Source organism: Panthera uncia, chromosome A2, assembly GCF_023721935.1.
Source record: "Panthera uncia isolate 11264 chromosome A2, Puncia_PCG_1.0, whole genome shotgun sequence".
Lineage (NCBI taxonomy): Eukaryota > Metazoa > Chordata > Mammalia > Carnivora > Felidae > Panthera > Panthera uncia.
This window is the reverse complement of record NC_064816.1, coordinates 151,377,320-151,397,118: the sequence shown is the minus strand read 5'-3', so window position 1 is coordinate 151,397,118 and position 19,799 is coordinate 151,377,320. Positions and strand designations below refer to the sequence as shown.

Below are 19,799 nucleotides of genomic sequence, written 5' to 3'. Positions count from 1 at the left end.
ATTTGTAATGCATTAATACTGTGTCACCACACATCATACTTAATCCTCATGGGGACCTTTTAAGGGAGAACACTTTTCATTTTCAGCTAAGGGAAACCGAGGTTCCAGGAGGCTAGGTACCTTAGCCAAGGTCTCCAATACCTCAAAAGGCTGAGCCAGCATTCAAAATCTATTTAATTGTAGACTTCATGGCCTTCAAGCTACGTTTCTTCCCTTTTTTGTGTTATTTGAAGTCTGAGCCTCATTTTCCCCATCTGAGAAAACAAGTGGAAAATGACCAGCTCATGCGCCCGCGGGGAGGGTGGCCTGTGAAGGTGCACGTGCTCCTGTCTCCCTCTTCGGTCCAGGCGCCTGCCCTGCCCTCCCCTAATATCACGACTCTGCTCTCATGGCCCAATTTCCTCTTCCCCCTTAAGAGGAAGCTGGATGGAGGAGAGCTGCAGAGAAGGGCAGCCCCCAGCTCAGGGAGGGGATAATTTTAGCAGAGAATCCCTGGCAGAGGTAAGCAGGGGGGAAGGGAGGGGAGCTGTGAAATTCAACCTGATACTCATTCAAGGGCGGGGCGGGAAGGACATGCAATCCAGGTCAGAAACCTCGCTACTGCGCTACTGCGCTGTAATTCCTAAATGTAGCACCCCCACAAAGAAGCTCTCCCCTGCTGAAAATGGGTACTTTGCTTACTCCCACTGTTCCAGTAATTTCCTAGCCTCTCTGAAACTTTGTATCCCTTCCTCTCTTGAGAACGGCCCCTTTTCCCTTGGGGTGCAGCCAACCAGGGTCAGCAGGCTTTTCATGCCCTTCCCTGTTGTTCAGCCAACTCCCGCCCTCCCCCTGGTGAGGTGCTTCAGCTCAACTCTTTTTGCTCTTTCCCCTCCATATCCCTCACCACTTCCCCCCAGGTCCCACTGATGCCTCCCACCACGAGGCTCCTGCAGAATCTCTCATCTCTCACTGGGCCCATATGCACTCGCACACTTGCCTCTCCAGGCACACACTTTAGATACACTGCGCCCCAAGAATTTTCTAACCTACAGAGCCCAGTGCTTAGATCTCCTTCATGCTGCCCTGAATTCTCTTAAAATCCGTGTCCGTGCTACAAAGCCTTAAATCCAACTTGGGACCATGTAAATTCTATAATCGTGACCATCCTCCTATTCCAGTCCAATCTCTTTCTCCAGCTTTCATCCCATAATCTACATAATCCAGAAGCAACAATGCTTGCTTAATGACTCTTTGGTCTCATCTGACAATAAGAAATCCCAGTGCCACTACATTTTGGGCAGTTGCCTGTGGCCAAGACAACTCAGATGGGCCCACATCTGCGTATGTAATAAAGACCATGCAGCAGAGTAACAAAAGGTGCTCGGCTCTGTGTCCAGCTCGTAAGGTGGTGAGGAATGCTGTAAGGGGCTAAGGAAATGAGAATACGTGGGCTTTAGAAGATTATCTGTGGAAACAGAGATGTCGGGCATACACCAGTACTAAATATGAGCATTTATTTGGCACCTGAAGGCATATAAAATCCCGGCAGTGGGAAGTGGAAAGGTTCTATCACCCGAATACTTCCATATTTCGACCCAAGGGTAGAACTCCGCAACAAGTCTCCAAACCACCTGGCTCACCGAACAGGTATTTATTGAGCACCTGAACTACTACAGGCTGGGCACTATGCCAGGTACCACAGGAGATAGAGGGCATCTGTCTTCAAGAGCCAACAGTATCAGTGAACAAAACACATGGAAAAATCTAGAGTATAAATACTAAACTTGTGTATATTTTAAAGGGAAATTTTGTCCCAAAACATTTATTGAAGACCTATCCTGTGCCAGGCACTGGGTACATACTGGAGAACAAAAGAGACAAGGTTTCCACCCTCAGGGAGCTTATGACCTAGTTGGGGAGACAGAAATGAAGTGAAGCAAGCAAACACGTAATTATAAATTGTGCTAAGTGCAATGAGGGGATTAACAGGATACAGTAATAAGGAAACATGGAAGATTATTTAGAGATAGAAAGGTCTTGGGAAGGTGGCATTTAGGCCACGACTTGAGAGGAGTGGAGCTCAGGAGACCCCAGAAGAGTGTCTGCGATGGTCCAGGGCAGGGAAAGAGCTCAGAATGTTTGAGAAACTGAGGAAGGGGCTGGGCTGTCACTTAGAGGGAAATCAGCATTTTGTGAGGTCCAAGCGGGGGGGGGGGGGGGGTGGGGGAGTAGGAGCCCTGCAGGCCAAGGTTAGGAGTTTGGACATTACTTGAGGTGTAACAGAAACTCGAGCAGGAGAGTGACCTGATCAGATTTATAAAGACCCCAAACCAAAATCTGCCATATAGAGATTAGATTGGAGGGGGCAAGAATGGAAGTACAAGAAGAGGCCTTGAAGAACAGGGAAGCTTCATATGGCACACATGATAAACAACGCATGTAACAACAGTCTCTCTAAAATGGAGACATATGGCAAGGGGAAACAGGCCACATAAAATCAAAAGGGGATTTGATACTGAAACAGAAAGCAGGAACAAACTACTACATGACATCTTTGAGGAGCCAAGTGATCCAATTAAGTAGTATTTTAGACAGATTTGGTGGCAGCCATGAAAGGAAGAGAGGAGAAAAGGGGAGAAACAGGAAGTAGGGAGATAACAACTAGGACGCTTTTTAAAAGGGACATTTCAGAGGAAGAAAAAGTTGATAAGGGGACAGGTTATGGAGTATGAGGAAGCATACCACTCTTATCTGCCTCTGCTAACACTCTCCCCGAGGCTCATTTCAGTAAAAAAGCTGAGAGAGAGAGAATAACCGATTAAAAGATCTTTGGAATCTCCCTGGGCAAAGATCAACGAGTTCTAGGTACACGGCATCCAAGCTGTAGCCTCTGCCAAGAGGCTGGGTTCCTTGAGCCTCAAGGAGCCAACAGTGGAGAACACGGGCCTTCCACTGGGTGGCCCCGTGGTGCCACAAGGGGCGCACAGGTCACAATCACACACGCAGTGGCACAGTGTGCGTTTAGTCCTGCCTGCCCTCTTGAGGCTAAATGAAAAATGCCTCCGTTGAATCAGGACACCTTCCAAACTCTCAGGCGGAGAGAAACGGGGTTGGGATATGAAAGAAAGACAAGACAGGAGATGGCCTCTGAAACATCTTAACTAATAAAAACAACTAATAAAAGCAATTACCAAAGTGCTGTCTGTAAAAGCCCTGAGGGCGGGAACCAAACACCAGCAGCGAGGCAACCCACGTGCCCTCTCCCCATCAAGACCCTGTGTTCACAACATCATCCGCCAGGCACCTCTACAGTAGCCAGACACTCCGGGCAGCCAGGCCAGCCAGAGCCCGCTCTACAGGAAGGGAGCTTCAGCAAGACCGCTGGCCTATGGTCCCTGGTGCTAGAAGACAGGGAGGAGCCGATGAGGGGCGTGGTGTGCCACAAGCCTGGGAGATTCCCAATCCCTGAGGGGGAACAGAAACCGTGTGTCCGAAGAGAAAAGGCCCGGTGGCCTCCGTGCCTCCGGGCCGACAAGGACGGCCTCACGTGGGAGGGTGTCCCGGGAACAGGTAGAGGTGCCGGCACAGGGTGCTACAGTACTCAGACATCTCCTTGCACCGGTGGAACTCTGTGCCGGGGGCATAGCCTTCACGCTCCTTGATAAGTGCGTTCACCTGGAAAGACAGGAACCAGTAGTCCAGAGTCTGAGAATCTGGGGTTTGCACGGTCCTGGCACAAGAAGAAGGGTAAGGAGGCTATGAAGGATGGTGCAAGGGAGGACGAGGAGGAAGGCGGAACACCGCACAGAGGCTACTCACCGTAACAAGCATGTCGGCCACGTGCGTGTCACAAGCCCTCTCAGAGAACACTTGAGTGAGGGCCTCAATGTACCAGGAGCCTCGCTTGGTGTTCCGCATGGCAGCGGTGCCTGCAACCGGGATGGTATTAACCACACTGTGGAGGTCGCGGGATACCTCACGCAGCTGGGTGTCCCAAAGGAGACTTCCGTGGTACCCTGTACCCTCCCCAGTCAGAGAGCCCAGCATGTGAAAGAGCACGTCTAAGAGGGTGCAGCCTTGGACTGCGGCTGGGGGCTCAGGATACCTCTGAGGCAGGCATAGCCGCAGATCATGTCCGAGCGCGTGGGCAGTCGGGTCTTCAGCAACTCCTTGCTGTCATCGCTCTCCTCGCACTCAGAGGACCCCGCGCTGTTCTTTCCGTCTTGCTGGTCAACCCCACGATCTGTTTCATCTGTAGCAACGGCAGACAGGATGGACAAACGTTATTTCCTCCCATTGCTCTGGGGCCTGCCACAGGCAAGCCAGAGTTCCCTATGGCCTTGACTGGGAAGAGCCATTTCCAGCTGTTGCCTCCGACTTCTGGCTGCTGAAATTAAAAAACAAAACAACAAAACCATTACTCCCATCCCTGCCCCAGCACGCGTCCATTCCTCGGGGGAGCACCCAGAGGCCCGGCACCACGCTCAAGCACCTGCACATGTGCAAGGTCCAGGGTCTGAGCTCCATCCGTGCTGTGTAAGTCACAGAGCGCTGATCAAATACTCCTTGTAAACAGAACTAAAAATCATATGCCCATGATTTACTTGTTCAATTAGCAATGTACCTGCCAGTCACAGTGCTTTTTATTGCAAAACACAAATATTGATAATGCAGCTTTGTATCAAAAAAACAAGTTAATAAATCAATATGATTACATGTAGGCTATGTAAAAACCACCTCAAATCTATGTTATGAAACTGAACATGCTCAGTTTCCAAGGTATTTTGGTATTTTTAATTTCATAAGCCAAATTGTAGCAGGCATCGAAGATCTGAGAGAAATTTATAAGAGGAAAAACTTAAAATTGCGGTAATTTGACTATTTTCTTCTAGATAATTGAAAAAGAACACCATTATTCAATTTTAGCAGTTCCTCAACATACCCTGAGTATATCCAACCTCCTGATGCAGGCCTCATCTGTGCCCAGACATAGTCTTATTTGGATGTTGCACTTTTATTTTGGAGGAGAGTGGGGTGAGGTCAGTAGTAGAGACAGAGAGCGAGGACACCCAGCTCAACACACTTAAGCTAAGAGAGTATGCTCCTTTCCAGTACTTTCTGTTCCATGCAACACTCAAGAGGCTAAAAGGCAAGTGAAGCTTGAAGAACTATGGTGAAATGACCAAAATTCACTGATCCAACAGTTATCGAACAACTGCCATGTGCCAGGTACTGCTTTGCATTAAGCCCTAGGGATGTAGTGAAGGAGAGTCTCCTGCCCTTACGGAGCTCACACTCCACTTTGGGAGCCGGTCAACTGGGGAAGGGAGAGTAATTTCACAGACATCAATTACACGAACTAAGTACAGGAGAAGACAGGTGAGCTCAAATCTTCAAAGGTCATCTCTTGAAGGATTTACTCTGAGAGAGAAGGTTTGGATTACCCTAGGAAAGAGCAATTTCTCCCTATCCAGCTCTGATCCTGTACACAGATCTCTGAATATAGGAGGAGAAAATGATCACGAGTGTCTTCATTTCAGTTTGCCAGTAATACCTCCTAAAGGAAATAGGCCAAGCTAACTGTGTTCCCTCAAGAAAAAAGAAGCTTCTTTCCTCCCTTGGTGTCTCAGATCTATTAATCAATAAGTGTTATTGCTTCTTCCAATAACACAATATCCCATCTGTTTTCTGTATTATTGCTATTTTTTTAAGGAGATTAATTTTCATCCCTTCATTCAATATTTATTAAGTACTACCATATATCAGGCAGTGCTCTGGGGCTGGGCATCCAGCTGAACAGACACTAAGTTCCTGTCCTCACGTACTCTTTCCTCAGTGCAGTTCCCTAGCACGGTAATCGTCCTGGAAAAGAATTCCTCACATTATTTAAGCTACCAACAGCTCCACACAACGATCTGTTGAAGTCCAAAATCTGTTTGACTAAAGATTTATCATCAGAGGCCTACCTTATCTTACTACACACCCACAGAGATACCCAGTCTCTAAATCAGATCCGGGCAGACTTCCAGCCCAGCACAACATCTGGGGAAGAGTGGGGGCTGTCCTTTTAGTCCTGGTGTGCTTGTGGTCTTGTATTCCTGTTTCGTCTGGAAGCCCCTATTTACTACTCCACACCTATGCAGATTTTATCATTTTGGGTCCAAATTAAGCCTTACTAAATTAAGTCTCTACCAAATGTGTTCAAACTAAGCCAACTTAAAACGATCTATTCCCTACTGCTTACTCCTTCACACATATGGTTTGCATCTCACTAATTTCACCCTTGCTTGAGGCCTCTGAATTATTCTCAAGCTACTTCACGTACATTTGCTTTCTCTTTCTAGTCATCGGTAGGCTATTTAGAGAGACACCACATTTTTTCTTCTTTTTTTTTTTAAAGAGGAGCAGTTAGAGAGCCCACACATTTTCTTTTGCCTTTGTGACAGTGCCTAGTGTAGTCACGTTGTAGAACCTTAATAAAATTATCTCCTTTGGTGATATTATGACATTATTAACAGTATTAACCATTTACATCTGTTGAATACACAACAGATAAAAAAAATTATTTGTATGTTAGGACAAAGTGACCTTTAAGCCAAACTATAAGCCCCTTGAGGGCACTAACCATGTAATAATGGTCATGGCTGGCATTTTCTGTGGATTTACTATGAGCCAGGTCCTGTGCTAAGTAAGCCCTTCAAGTGTATGATTCTGTTCAATGATCACAACAACCTTACGAAGTAGGTCTGATCATTATCTACATTTTGTATGCAGGAAACTAAGGTGGAGAGACATCAAGTAACCTCTCTAACTTGACAGAACTGGTCAGTGGTAAAGTCAAAATGTGACTCCAAAGTTAGAGTTGCCCTCCAGGATGAAGAGTATGCCCGCATGTCTTCGGAGCCTAGTCCTGGAGTCCTGGCTGCAGGCGAGAAAGAAGAGGGACAGAAGTGTCTCAGGGACAAGTAAGAGACAAAGCCCGACCTGGGGCTTCTGCACTGCAACCCTGCCCGGTACAAGGATGACGAAGAGGCAACGATGGAGCGCAGGTGAAAAGACGAGAGGGGAAGAGGGATGCAGGAAGGAAAAGAAGAAGTGGAAGAGAGACAGAAGAGACAGACAGAAGTGCCTCAACTGCAGTGAGTAACAAAAGAAAGCGCAGCAGAGTTAATAGTGCAGAGGTGACAGAGTTCTCACGAAGGAAGAGTCTTGAGAAGAGGGTATGGTGGTGCACAGAGAGCTGACCAACCTGAGAGCCATGGGCTGCCCAAGTCCCAGCACACCCCATGCATTGGGAGACACTTACAGAGCAAGAGAGGCGGTGGCAGCAGTGAACAGAAGGAGGTGCCCAAGGGATCCGATAGCACCTGAGAGGAGCAAACAGGAAAGTGAGAGCTGGTGGGAGGCTGCCCAGGAGCCACCACCCGGGTGCTGGTCTGCTAGAGCACTCACCTCCACGGCAGGCCTGGATGAAGAACATTTTCGGCTTGTTCTGTAGGTTTGGGCAACTAGCGTTGTCAAAGAGCCGAAAAACCTCTTGAAGCTGCCAGAAAGGAAAGAAAGAGAAGGGAGGTTAAGTAGCCCGCAGGGCCTCCTGAGTCCTGTATTGGCCACAGCAGCCATTACAGGAGAGATGGGTAGGCAGGAGGGGAAGTCACCGAGCTCGGACAGCTGTCGGACACGAGATGACACACACCTGAAGCAGTTTGCCATCCACACCGTAGATGCCTCCCTCCACGCCATGAGAGAGGAGCGCTACTATGCAGGAGTCAGTGACACGGTGGGCAGGTAACTGGGCAAAATTCTGAAGTTTCTCTTGCATTTCCTGCAGGAAAAATACCTTTTGGTTAGTGTCGTTCACTGTAGTCTGCGCCAATGTCATCTTTCTTTGGTGTCTGAACCCCTGAGCTATTAGAAGACCTGATGCGTTCTATATATTATGTGGCCAACGATAACAGATGTCAGAGACCCTATGAGGCTAAAAAAAAGCTATGGACTCATCACAAAAATGCATGACTTCAGACACACAATTCTGAATATAATTTCACAAAATTCAGACTCACTGAGATACGTTAAGAACTCCTGGACTAAAGCAAGTTACTAATGAAGCTAATCATGAGATAGTTAACTTTATCCACTCCCCAGTCATCAACCAAATCTTCTAGCAAATGCCCTTGTATAAAAATGACACAAGGAGGACCACCAGGTGAGTTATGAGTGAATCAAATATTTACCCAGCCATAAGGAAATAAGCTGTTCTCACTAAGGGCTAATGGGATCATGACAATAAAGAATACTAGCACTTTTATGCGATTTTCTGTCTGAGATTTTAAGTTCCCAGAAACAATGACGATATCTGTACAAAATGCTCACTTCAGGGAAGAGTGTGCTGTAAAGATAATTAAGCACAGGGCCATGGCTACATACATGGGCTACAGGATCAGACAGACCTAGCTTTGATCCCTGAGTTCATAAATTAGAATCAATTATTTCGCCCCTCAAAGCTCTAATACTCATTTTGTAAGAGGGTAATTAAGAGTAAATTTTTTCCAAGTTTGTATAAAGATTAAATGAGATACTGCATAGAAAGGATTTAGAATTACAACTGGCACCTACTGCAAAGATCTGCCATTATTATAATGTGCATATCTTACAAAGAGTAGCGATGTCATTTTCTCAAAGAAACCTACTACTGGTCAACCTTGTAGTCCAACTTAAGAACCTTATTTGTCATGCACCAGGTTGCCACATGTGAGTATCACTCTACCTTAAACACTTGGCCCATCCAATGGCAAGCTATACAAAATAGTTTAATAATCCAATTTAAACTATTAAATCTAGGTCTCCCTCTACAACTAGAGAAGTCTGAATGGTCCCTCCTATTTGAGATGAGCAGGGAGAAAGCAAGTTCATTTTGACTATGAATTTTAATATAATGAAAATGAATATGCTATCTAGGCACATTAGTTACCATGTACAGCCCCCAATAAAAAGCACACTCGTATAATATATTTCTTACAAGTTCTGGAAAGTTGTAAGAAAGGCAAAGTCTTGGGTCCTAGCAAACTCCAGGTGATTCTGACATGCTAAAGTTTGAGAACTACTAATCTATTTGTTCAGAATACTTCCATTTGCAGATAATGGAGACAATTATACAAAAGCCTTGAAAGGCTGCAACTTAAACTGGATATGAAGAACTTGGCTTTATTGAAAAGTATGTTCATTTTCTGGGCAAAGAGAAGCCAATCATAATATTGGAAATCTTACGGTAATAAAAAGATATCCAAAATTCATGTATTTCTAGAATATATAATCTTAAGAGAATACATGAGTATGAATGTTTTTCTTGAGTCGACCATAATAGAATTGTAACATAGAGTAGTTGAAGTTCATTTTGCTGGAAGAAGGCTGTAAAAATGTATGTTTGGCACCTACTCAAGAGCATTTTGAACTTAAGTGAGACTATTAGGTCAGTAAATAGTGGACAACAGAGCCCAAAGTAAAAACACACACTTAGTAATTGAATTTAATAGTACTAAATGGATAAATGGGGGTTATATCATTTGGGTAAAATTTTCTGAAAGCAGCAAAGCTTAAAATAGGATCTCTAGATTTATTCCTGATAAAATTACAGTACTTCTAAAAATAGCAGAGTTCTTAACCAGAGGTTGGGGGACACAAGAGAATAACCTATAAACCCTCAGAAATGATATGCAAAACTTTACGGCTAGCTGCATTTTCCAGGAATGAGCCATAGCATGTCCTTACATTTTCAAAGCAGTCTGTGACCCAAATGTAAGTTAAAAATCAATACCACATAGCGGGGGGTGGGGTACCTGGGTGACTCAGTCGGTTGAGCGTCTGACTTCGGCTCAGGTCATGATCTCACAACTCGTGAGTTCGAGCCCCGTGTTGGGCTCTGTGCTGACAGCTCAGAGCCTGGAGTCTGCTTCAGATTCTGTCTCCCTCTCTCTCTGCCCCATACCCACTCATGCTCTGTCTCTGTCTTAAAAATAAATAAAACGTTACAAAAAATTTTTAAAAAATAAATACCACGTGGGAAAAGGAAATCTGCCACTTTAAAATGTATCTCATTTCCTTGGGGTGCCTGGGTGGCTCAGTCGGTTGAGCGACCGACTTTGGCTCAGGTCATGATCTCACAGTTTGTGAGTTCGAGCCCCGCGTCAGACTCTGTGCTGACAGTTCAGAGTCTGGAACCTGCTTCTGATTCTGTGTCTCCCTCTCTTTCTGCCCTTCCCCCATTCATGCTCTGTCTCTCTCTGTCTCAGAAATAAATAAACATTAAAAAAAAATTAAAAAAATAAATAAAAATAAAATGTATCTCATTTCCTAATATACAATAACTAATTCTAGAACTAGTAGCCTCATGGGAGGTGCAGTGACAGAAGACTTTGATGACCAGGAGGAAAACTGAAAACCTCCACGAGCAGTGAGAATACCAGTGTACTGTCCAGCACCATGTAGTGGAGAGGATTCTCTAAGACTATACTATTTCAAATTTTTAAATGCAATTATTTCTAAAGTCAAAAAGGTATAATAGGGAGAAAAAAAGATCTTAATTTTTTTTGGTTCTCTTTGCTTGCCAAATAATTACATGAGAAAAGAGTTGAGTCTCTTGAGAAGTCCTACCAGGAATAAAATATTCTGTGCAGATGCCCAAAGAACCAAATTATCACAACCACTGTAACTACCTGGTTTTAACTGTACTGAGAGTTTGATTGATTGGCCACTGTTGGAAACTGACTGTGCAACGTCCTCCTGTTTCTGAGTCTCCAGAGCTAAGGACCAGGCTACAAGGAGGGCTATCCCCCAAGGTTTAGTTCTATGCCTTTTGGTCTTCTGACTCTAACCTCCTTCTCAAAGATTTCATATTATCACTTAAAGTATTTCTCCTGCACAGGTAATGCCCAAATGTTTGGTCTTGATTTCTCTGAGACCCTCAAATCCTTACTTAATTTTTCTATCTTTTTCTATATGCAGTCATTTAACCACCGAGCACTAACAGTACAGTCATGCCATTACGCTATTTTCCACACACATTCTTTCCCTCTTGGTCTACTATTCTGTCCAGGATCCTAACATCTTGTACTCCCAGTATATTAACTCCAAACTGGATTCCCTGCCACTGGTCTCTACTTCACTCTTCCCAATGGTAGCCCGAATCATCACTGTGAATGTATCACCTTTCTGTTAAAAAAATTACTAACGGTTTTGTAAAACAAGGAAGTTCAAGGGCCTGGGATTCTAGTCCCGTTATCTCCAATCTTATTTTTGGCACTTTTTTGCCATGGCACATTTGCTTTACCCATTATTTCCCTAACATCACAGACACATTTCTATCTATAGGCTATTCTCCCTGCCTAGGACCCCTCCCCCACTCCTCTGTGCTTCAGGGGCTTCTATCTTTCAAGGCCAGCTCAAGTCTCACACAATCCATTTATCTTTCTGACCACATCTACTGAGGGGATGGTTTCTTTATCTTAACTACTGTAGAAGACTTGTCTACTCTTGCTTGGTCCTTAAGAATATAAGGGAAGTACTTCTTTTTTTGCTGATGTCAAGACTACCTCATCTGAGGTCCTGTGAACTCAAGAATCACATTAAAAAAAATTTCTAGTAAATTTATAGAAGCAAACATAGTTCCGCCTCAGCTATTGTAAAGTGTTCAAAATTAATATTTATTTATTTTTATTTTTTTAAAAGTCGGCTCCATGGCCAGTGTGGAGCCCACCGTGGGGCTTGAACTCACAACCCTGTGATCAAGACACGAACTGAGATCAAGAGTAGGATGCTTAACCAACTGAGCCACCCACGTGCCTCTGATTAATTTTTAAAGTAAGTTCTATGCCCAACATGGGGCTTGAACTTACAACACCAAGATCAAGAATCATATGCTTTCCCAACTGAGCCAGCCAGGAGCCCCTAGGACAATGTAACCAGAGAATTAGAATCTAATAGGTACTTGAATCTACATCAGTTTTAGCATAAATGGGAATGGTATTTGTGAAGTGGGTTTATGGGTACACCAAATCTGCTGAATGCCTCTGAAAAACAGTAGTATATAGCTGACTTGGTGACTCAGTACTGTATGTATGTATGTATGTATGTATGTATTTATTTATTTATTTATTTTTATTTTGAGAGACAAAGAACAAGCTGGGGAGGGATAGAGACAGGGGGAGACAGAGGATCAGAAGTGGGCTCAGTGCTGACAGCAGAGCCTGACGTGGGGCTCGAACTCACAAACCATGAGATCATGGCCTGAGCCAAAGTCAGATGCTTAACTGAGTCACCCAGGCACCCCAGCACTGTATTTTTAATTATCAAGCATATAAAATCCCTTATCAACTGCATACAATTTGGAAAACTATGACATAATAGCTTCCTAGTAAAAAGGAATGGCTAGAGGGGCACCTGGATGGCTCAGTCGGTTAAGCATCTGACCCTTGATTTTGGCTCAGGTCATGATCTCATGGTTCATGAGTTCGAACCCCTCCTTGGGCTCTGTGCTGAACAGCATGGAGCCTGCTTGGGATTCTTTCTCTCCCCTCTGCTCCTCCCTTACATGTGCATGTGCTCTCTCTCAGAATATTTAAAAAAGAAAAAAAAAAAGGCTAGACCAAAAGCTCTAGAGAAACATAAATAAACATTCATTTTGTTAAGTGGCCTTCTAAGTGGTCTCTTGGTAGGAATTACGGCTGATGTCCTACCCTCATTCCCTTCACGCTCAGTAGACCTCTTAGGAAAGCATATAACCCACTTGATCAAGAGTCACAGCCTCTACTGATTGAGCCAGCTAGGTGCCCCGAGCATATAACCTACTTGAATATCACTTGATTACTACAGAAGCTGTTCCAGCCATGGCTTTGAAGCATGGATGGGTTTACTTCTCTGTATGGGCTATTATTGCAAAGGTGGTGAAAAGAGCAGGTAAATAACACTAAGGTATCTACTGTTGAAATTGGCCTTACCAAAAGTACAGCATGTATACAATCATTCTCATTGAAGATAGCTGAGAAACAGAAATGAAGACCACAGACAATGCTGAAGACAAAGATTTCCTATCTCAACAAGTCAAAGTGAATTTCCTAGAAACTTTGATTTTACCACTGATGTTACCAAAAGCAAATTTGAGAAAGTACTATTATTCTGGAATCAAAATGAAGAATTAGGGGTGGAGAGATGGGTTAAATAGGTGATGGGGATTAAGGAGTGCACTTGTCATGATGAGCACAGGGTGATGTATGAAGTATTGAATCACTATATTGTATACATGCAACTAACATAACACTGTATGTTAACTAACTGGAATTAAAATAAAAACTTAAAAAGAGCAAAAGGATGGAAATGGGAAAAAAAATGAAAATTAATATCTATTTACCAATAGGCTATCATCAATTCCAGAAGAGAAAAACCTAAAGGTAACTAAGTCAGCAGTACGGCTCAGTAATTGGGGTTAACAGGGAAACAGGGAATAGCACACAATGAAAATGCTTGCGATTTGTAGGAATCTAGTCCGGAAGTAATCTACTCTAAGATCTGTCTTGTGGTCACACAACTGGTAAGGGTAAGGAATTTTTCCATGTTAATTCATGGAAACTGCCAAGGACAGTTCTAGCAAACTTTCACTTGCAAGAATTTTATCTGCCAAAGTAATCTTTTCAACAATAACTGGACTTGTAAGCAACAATATCAACCAAGAAGTAAATGTCCTGTGTCATCATGGCTTAGAAGTATCTTTCCTGATTGGCTGGGAGAATCTCAGTGTCTCCTCACATCCTGAGTGACTGCGAACCAAGTTTCTGAACATGGAAGAGTAAGAACCCAAACTGGGACTGGTGTTGCTCAGGAGAGCACAGTGACCCTAAGCTTAACACTGGAGCTGCTGGTTGGCCTGAATTCTTTTTTTTTTTTTTTTTTTTAACTAGCTTGCAAGGCAAGACACAGAACAGAATGAGTAAAAAGGTACAAAGGAAAATAGAACTTGAGGGGCACCTGGGTGGCTCAGTCAGTTAAGTGTCCGACTTTGGCTCAGGTCACGATCTCACGGCTCGTGAGTTTGAGACCTGCACTGGGTTCTGTGCTGACAGCTCAGAGCCTGGAGCCTGCTTTGGATTCTGCGTCTCCCTCTCTCTCAAAAATATACATTAAAAAACAACAACAACAACAACAACAAAAAACCCACCATAATTTGAGTAACACCTGAGTAACATCTATCCAGCAGGTAGAAGAGCAGTGAATGTTCCTGGCCCCAAAGTGTTGCCCAGCCCTCCAATGCACACATTAGATGTACCTGTGCAGTCTGGTCAAGTAGAACATGGACTTTGTAGCCTAAGAGCTTGAAAAGGGTGACCAGAGTGCTGTGGTCCACATCCCCTCCAGAGCGAAATTCCAGGTCTTTCTCTCCAGTGAAGTGTACATTGCTCAGCACCAGTGCCAGGCCACGAGGCCGAGACTGCAACCTATAGGCCTGGGGTGGGATGGGGGTGTGGGGGAGGCCAATTAGAGCTTCTTATGGACACAAACTATGTCTCCCCAACTAAAAAATCCGACACATTTCAAGAAAACAAAGCCATCCTATTTTTGTTAACCCCACCAGATCAATACAGAGAAATGCTCCGAGAAGATAACCAATCAGTAATGCCTTTCTGACTAATAAAGCAGGAAGGAGATATATACGCAATCTAAGTTCAGATGCCCAGGAAGGGTCTCCCATTTCCCAACTCTTCCTCTTGCATTCTGCATGACTCACCAGCTGGTAGTGTGTTTGATAAAATTCGGGAGTGCAAGGCTTCACGTGAAGGCAGGGAGGACCATCTCCATTGTCTAGGGAGTGTTCCACAGCATCTGTGGCATAGAGAGCCAAAAACACTAGTATACAATCTGTGTCAATCCTAGTACTTCATTGTAACTTAAGGCACCCTGTTGAACTGGGGTTTTAATAATTAGTGGTTCTGCTCACTCCCCAAAACTGTCAAATCCAGGAGGGCAGAGACCCTATGTGCTTTTGCTCACTGCTGGATTACCCTCCCACATACCGTACTGAATGGGGTATCTGATAAAAGCCTTGTTCTAATCAATAGGCTACTCAGTCAGCAGGCTAGTGGCCCAAAATGTAGTCTTTGCTCATTCTAAAGTAGCGGCTTTAAGGAGCCAGGCCACTCGGGTAGGAATTTCCTACCTATACCTGAGCTAAGGGCTAAATACTGTGGAAAAATCATCTGTGATGGAAGGAAGCAGGCCCAACCAATACCCCATCTAAACTTTCCTGCTAGTCCCTAACAAATTCACCGAGGAAACTGTTCCCAGTATGAATATAAATAGGAATCGTGCTAGGGCAAAGTCAGATACCAGTCAAGAAACAAGTCAATCTGTGGGACGTGTTATGCCATCGATTCTCACCTGGAGACAGGCGGAGTTGCTTGTGAGGGGGACAGGACTCACACATCGGGAAGGGGAGACTCCAGTCGTTGTCACAGCTCAACTGTAAGAAACCAGGACCCATCATACCAGGTCTTAAGGAGATGATCCTGTCTGAATAGAACCATCATCTAGTCTCCCCAGCCCCATCTCAAAAATTCCTTTCCCACCAAACGAATCCTTCTCAACACACCACATGTCTAGGGCTCCATACCGGTGGGATTGCATGCTGAAGATCAGAGAGGGTAGTGAGCAACAGATCCTCCAGATGACCCTGCTTGGTCTCCCTCAGGGCCACACAGAAGGCATTAAAAGCCTGGGGACCCCTCTTGGGCAGCAAGTTGAGAAGTTCCACATTTTGGCTGAAACTGCCCACTTTGGCCTAAGATAAAAAAAAAAACAACAACATGAAATCATATTTACTTATCCAGCTATAATCTTCTCTCTCCAGATGACATTCCTAGTAATCTCAAGAATCCTTTTACAGGAAAAATACATGTATGGGGGGAAGTCTTTCCTATTATTTTTAAATTATATGTCTTTTCTGTTTAAGGCTTTAGGGTAGAAGGGCATTTTCATTTCCTTAGTAAGGCTCTACATCCTTTGTCATACTCCCACGACCAATTTATTTATTTGGCGTTTCTCTTTCGCTTCCAAATACCTGAATGTGCTCCCTCATTTCCAAGGTGATGATGTCCTTCTCTAGGAGGTGTTCTAACAGTTCACTCAGCAAAAGTTGTTTGGCCAGTACCACTCGGTTCTTTTTTAGTGCTTCCTGATGGTCAGGATGCATGCCACACACTCCCAGTATCCTACAGATTTAAGGCAGAGGGAAAGGCTGTCAGGTACAAGATTTGGCACAGAAGAGTAGAGTGGAACAGTTGTGGGTAGACAGAACACAAAGGATGGGACTGCAATAACCAATATTAAGCATATTTTATTGAATCTGGTTAAAATCAAAGCAGTATTCAGCAGTAACACACTGGTCATAAAGAAATAACGTATAATTTTTTATGGAGTATGTTCAACTGAGACCATCCTCTGAGATGAATTAGTCTGTCTAGGGGAGGAAAATACCTATCTTGAAAAAATGATACACACAGAAGCACAAATATATTTATGAGAAGAAATATTCCTCTGACACACCAATTTCAATTAAGAGATTATTCCAGGGGGCCTGGGTGGCTCAGTTGGTTAAGTGTCCGACTTTGGTGGCTCAGGTCATGATCTCGCGGTTTGTGGGTTGGAGCCCCGCATCGGGTTCTGGGCTGACAGCTTTGAGCCTGGAGCCTGCTTCCCCACTCTGTGTGTCTGTCTGTCTCTCTCTCTGCCCCTCCCCCACTCGTGCTTTGTCCCTCTCTCTCAAAAATAAAGACATTAAAAAAATTAAAAAAAAAAAAATTAAAAGATTATTCCAGAAAACCTTCTGCATTATTTATCTAGGCTGCTATAAATGGTATGTTTAAAATGATCCCGGGTGAGGAATAAAATAATTTAATACAACGGCAAAAGTTCAAGCCAATCACTGGCTTTAACATGAAATAAATGAGATAGGTGTACACACACGCACGTACTCTCTATCCCACTTATACCTATGGTTTTTAAAACTTAAGTTCCTGTGACAAAATGATGCTAGAAATAAGAACTGGGTAAGTAGAAAGTATGACAGAAAGTCACAGTAAATACAGACGACAAACAGAATCAACATAACTTGAGATCACTTTAAAGAGTTAAAACATAAAGGCTAAATTCTTTTGGTAATTTAATAGAGATGTCTATTTCAAGGATTCTTGGTTTTGCTATTGGTTTGGAAAGAGACCAGCTTCTGTTTATGAATTTTAAAATTCCCATTTCCAATGTATATAATCTCTGTGCCTAGTTTACATAAACCCAGAGCTCACCAGCCTGCTTAGTTCCCAAGAAGATGACAACAGTAAGGGTCTGACGGCCGGAAAGGGATGAGGTAACAGCTTCAGTTTATAACTTTAAAGCCTATTTAAAGATGCACACTGATTCAAAGACATTAAAATGTGGGGGAGGGGGGATGAGGAATTTGCATCTTAGAATCAATCAGTTAAATACCATGCATTTATAGGATGCACTTGGCTTAACTCCAGGTTAGAGATACAGAGAGGAAGGAAAAGCAGAGTCCTGGAAGAGCTGAGAGACCCAAGAGGAGGATGGCATGTGGACCTTAAGGCAGAGGAAGTGGTCAGCAAAACATTCCCAAGATTGGAAGCAGCCAACTTCGGTTAAGTTTAGGGTTTGGGACAGTGATGTTTGAAACTCCATTTAAGCTTCGGGTTTCTGTTTATTAGAAATACTCCCATGATCCCAAACCTTCAGTAGAAACCTGCTACAATAGATCTGGAGAAATCAAAAACCTTATTTAAGAAATCACCTTAGGGGCGCCTGGCTGGCTCAGTCAGCAGAGTGAGCAACTCTTGATCCCGGGTTTGTGAGTTTGAGCCCCACGTTGGGTGCAGAGATTAGTAAAAAAAAAAAAAAAAAAAAAAGTGGGGCACCTGGATGGCTCAGTTGGTTAAGTGTCTGACTCTTGATATTGGCCCAGGTCATGATCTCAGAGTCAGCTGTGGAATTGAGTCCCGTGTCCGGCTCAGCCGGCAGTGTGGAGCCTGCTTGGGATTCTCTCTCTGCCCTTCCTGTGCTGTCTCTCTTGAAATAAATAAACTTTAAAAAAATTAAAATAAAAAAATCTTTAGGGTGACTGAGTGACTCAGTTGAGTGTCTGACTCTTGATTTCGGGTTGGGTCATGATCCCAGGGTCATGGGATCAAGCCCTGCATGGGGCTTTGTGCTGAGCGTGGAGCCTGCTTGAGATGCTCTCTCTCCCTCTGCCCCTCTCCCCTGCTCGTGCTTGTTCTCTCTTAAATAATAAATTAATTAGTGAGTGAATAAATAGACATCTAAAAAAATATATATATAAAAGAATCACCTTAGAAAACACCAAGCCAGTAACAATGATGGCGTATATGAAACTCTGGTAAAAATAAATGTTATCAGGCCAACTGCAAGACAACATCACAGCTGGAGATGCTGGGTATTTCCTTAAGATACCTATCACTGGTGAAGCAGGTTTCCTCAAGTTTCTTCCCTTAGTTTACCAGCAGCATTTCAAACTTTCTCCTCCCTTGGTTTCCCTGATACTTTCTCTCCAGTACCTCCCTCCGCCAACTGTTCCTGTTCCTTCACAAGATCTGTAGCCTACCCTTGAATGTTGACATTCCATTAGGAACCCCCTCAAAGAGCCTCTCCCTATTCAATCTCACCCATACTCACAATTCACTAACTGACTCACAATTCTTAACTCTTTTGAAGTTCTAGACTTAAATTGTCAATCAGTAACTCATTAGGTTTAATCAGAAGCATTATCCATTCTCCACACACCTGCTGCTTTCTGCATTCCACTTTAGGCCAAAGTCTCAATTGTGGACTTTCCCAAAGTAATCATAATCATCTAGAACTCCAGGCCACAGATGGAAAGGGAGGAGGAAAAGGAGAAAAGGACACAAAAGGAATTCCTAAGTCTGGATTCTATGTTTTTCTGCAGGTTCTGGCTCCAAAGCCCGAAGTTAATCTTCTGGGTCTGGACCACGAGGCATTAAAATGTTATCCAGGGTGATCCCTGCCATGAAATGATATAACTGGGGCAGAGGCGGAGACACACTGGGAGTCTCGGAACCACCTCGTCCTTTCAAAGTACTCAACCCTTAAAGCCCGTGTCGACTGCTTTGAAAACCTGATCACTGTACCCAAAGCAATACGTGTCATGATACAGTCAATCCAAATCAAATGTACATCAGGGAGGACTGCGAGGTCTGCAGATGTCATCCGCTTTTAAGGGGGCAAAGTTCCTCATACAGGAGTAGAGGGACAGAAAGGATGGAGAATCTTTAAGAGAAGCCGAGATTCGGCAGTACCGGAGAGCTCCTCATGTCCAGAGACCCCTGGGGTTGGTCAAAGCAGGCTGGGGCAGTCAGAAGAGGGACAGGGCCGAGAGGAAGCCCAACGCTCGCGCGCCCCTCGGGGACTCGCCTGGCCTCCCACACTTGGCTGCACGGGTGGACACGGCTGCTTCCAGAGGCGCCAGGGCCATGATCCGTATTCCCTTCCCTGGGCCCAACTAAGGACCTGTGCGACCCTCCCTCACTCACCTGCGCCCTCTGTCAGCGGCCATTACCTCCTTTCGGTGCAGACAGGGCCGGGAGGCCGCGCTCGGCGCCGCCATTTACCGCTTTTCCCGGGCTGTGCGCGTACCGCCCACAATCCAAACAAACGGAAAACCCTCACGCCCTCAGCATCCCTCCCCTCGTCCGCCGGCGCACATTGCGCCTGCGCGCTGCTTCTTCTAGCTC

General features: G+C 44.4%; 1 protein-coding gene across 3 annotated transcripts; it reads right to left on the bottom strand.

The window, feature by feature from the left end:
- Positions 1-1,476: 1,476 nt before the first annotated feature.
- Positions 1,477-19,782, bottom strand: CASP2 (caspase 2). Of its 3 annotated transcripts, XM_049642000.1 has the most exons (11): positions 19,599-19,782; positions 16,085-16,235; positions 15,638-15,805; positions 15,406-15,487; positions 14,756-14,850; positions 14,297-14,473; positions 7,679-7,807; positions 7,435-7,525; positions 4,088-4,234; positions 3,802-3,911; positions 1,477-3,657 (listed from the first exon to the last, which is right to left on the bottom strand). In XM_049642000.1, the coding sequence occupies exons 1-11, from the start codon at positions 19,670-19,672 to the stop codon at positions 3,526-3,528; spliced, it is 1,356 nt and encodes a 451-aa protein (XP_049497957.1). In that variant the 5' UTR covers positions 19,673-19,782; the 3' UTR covers positions 1,477-3,525. The 3 variants fall into 3 exon arrangements, with proteins under 3 accessions (XP_049497957.1, XP_049497958.1, XP_049497959.1); XM_049642001.1 differs by lacking the exon at positions 14,297-14,473; XM_049642002.1 differs by lacking the exons at positions 1,477-3,657; positions 3,802-3,911 and adding an exon at positions 7,289-7,349 and having other exon boundaries at positions 4,150-4,234.
- Between the last annotated feature and the right edge of the window lie 17 nt (positions 19,783-19,799).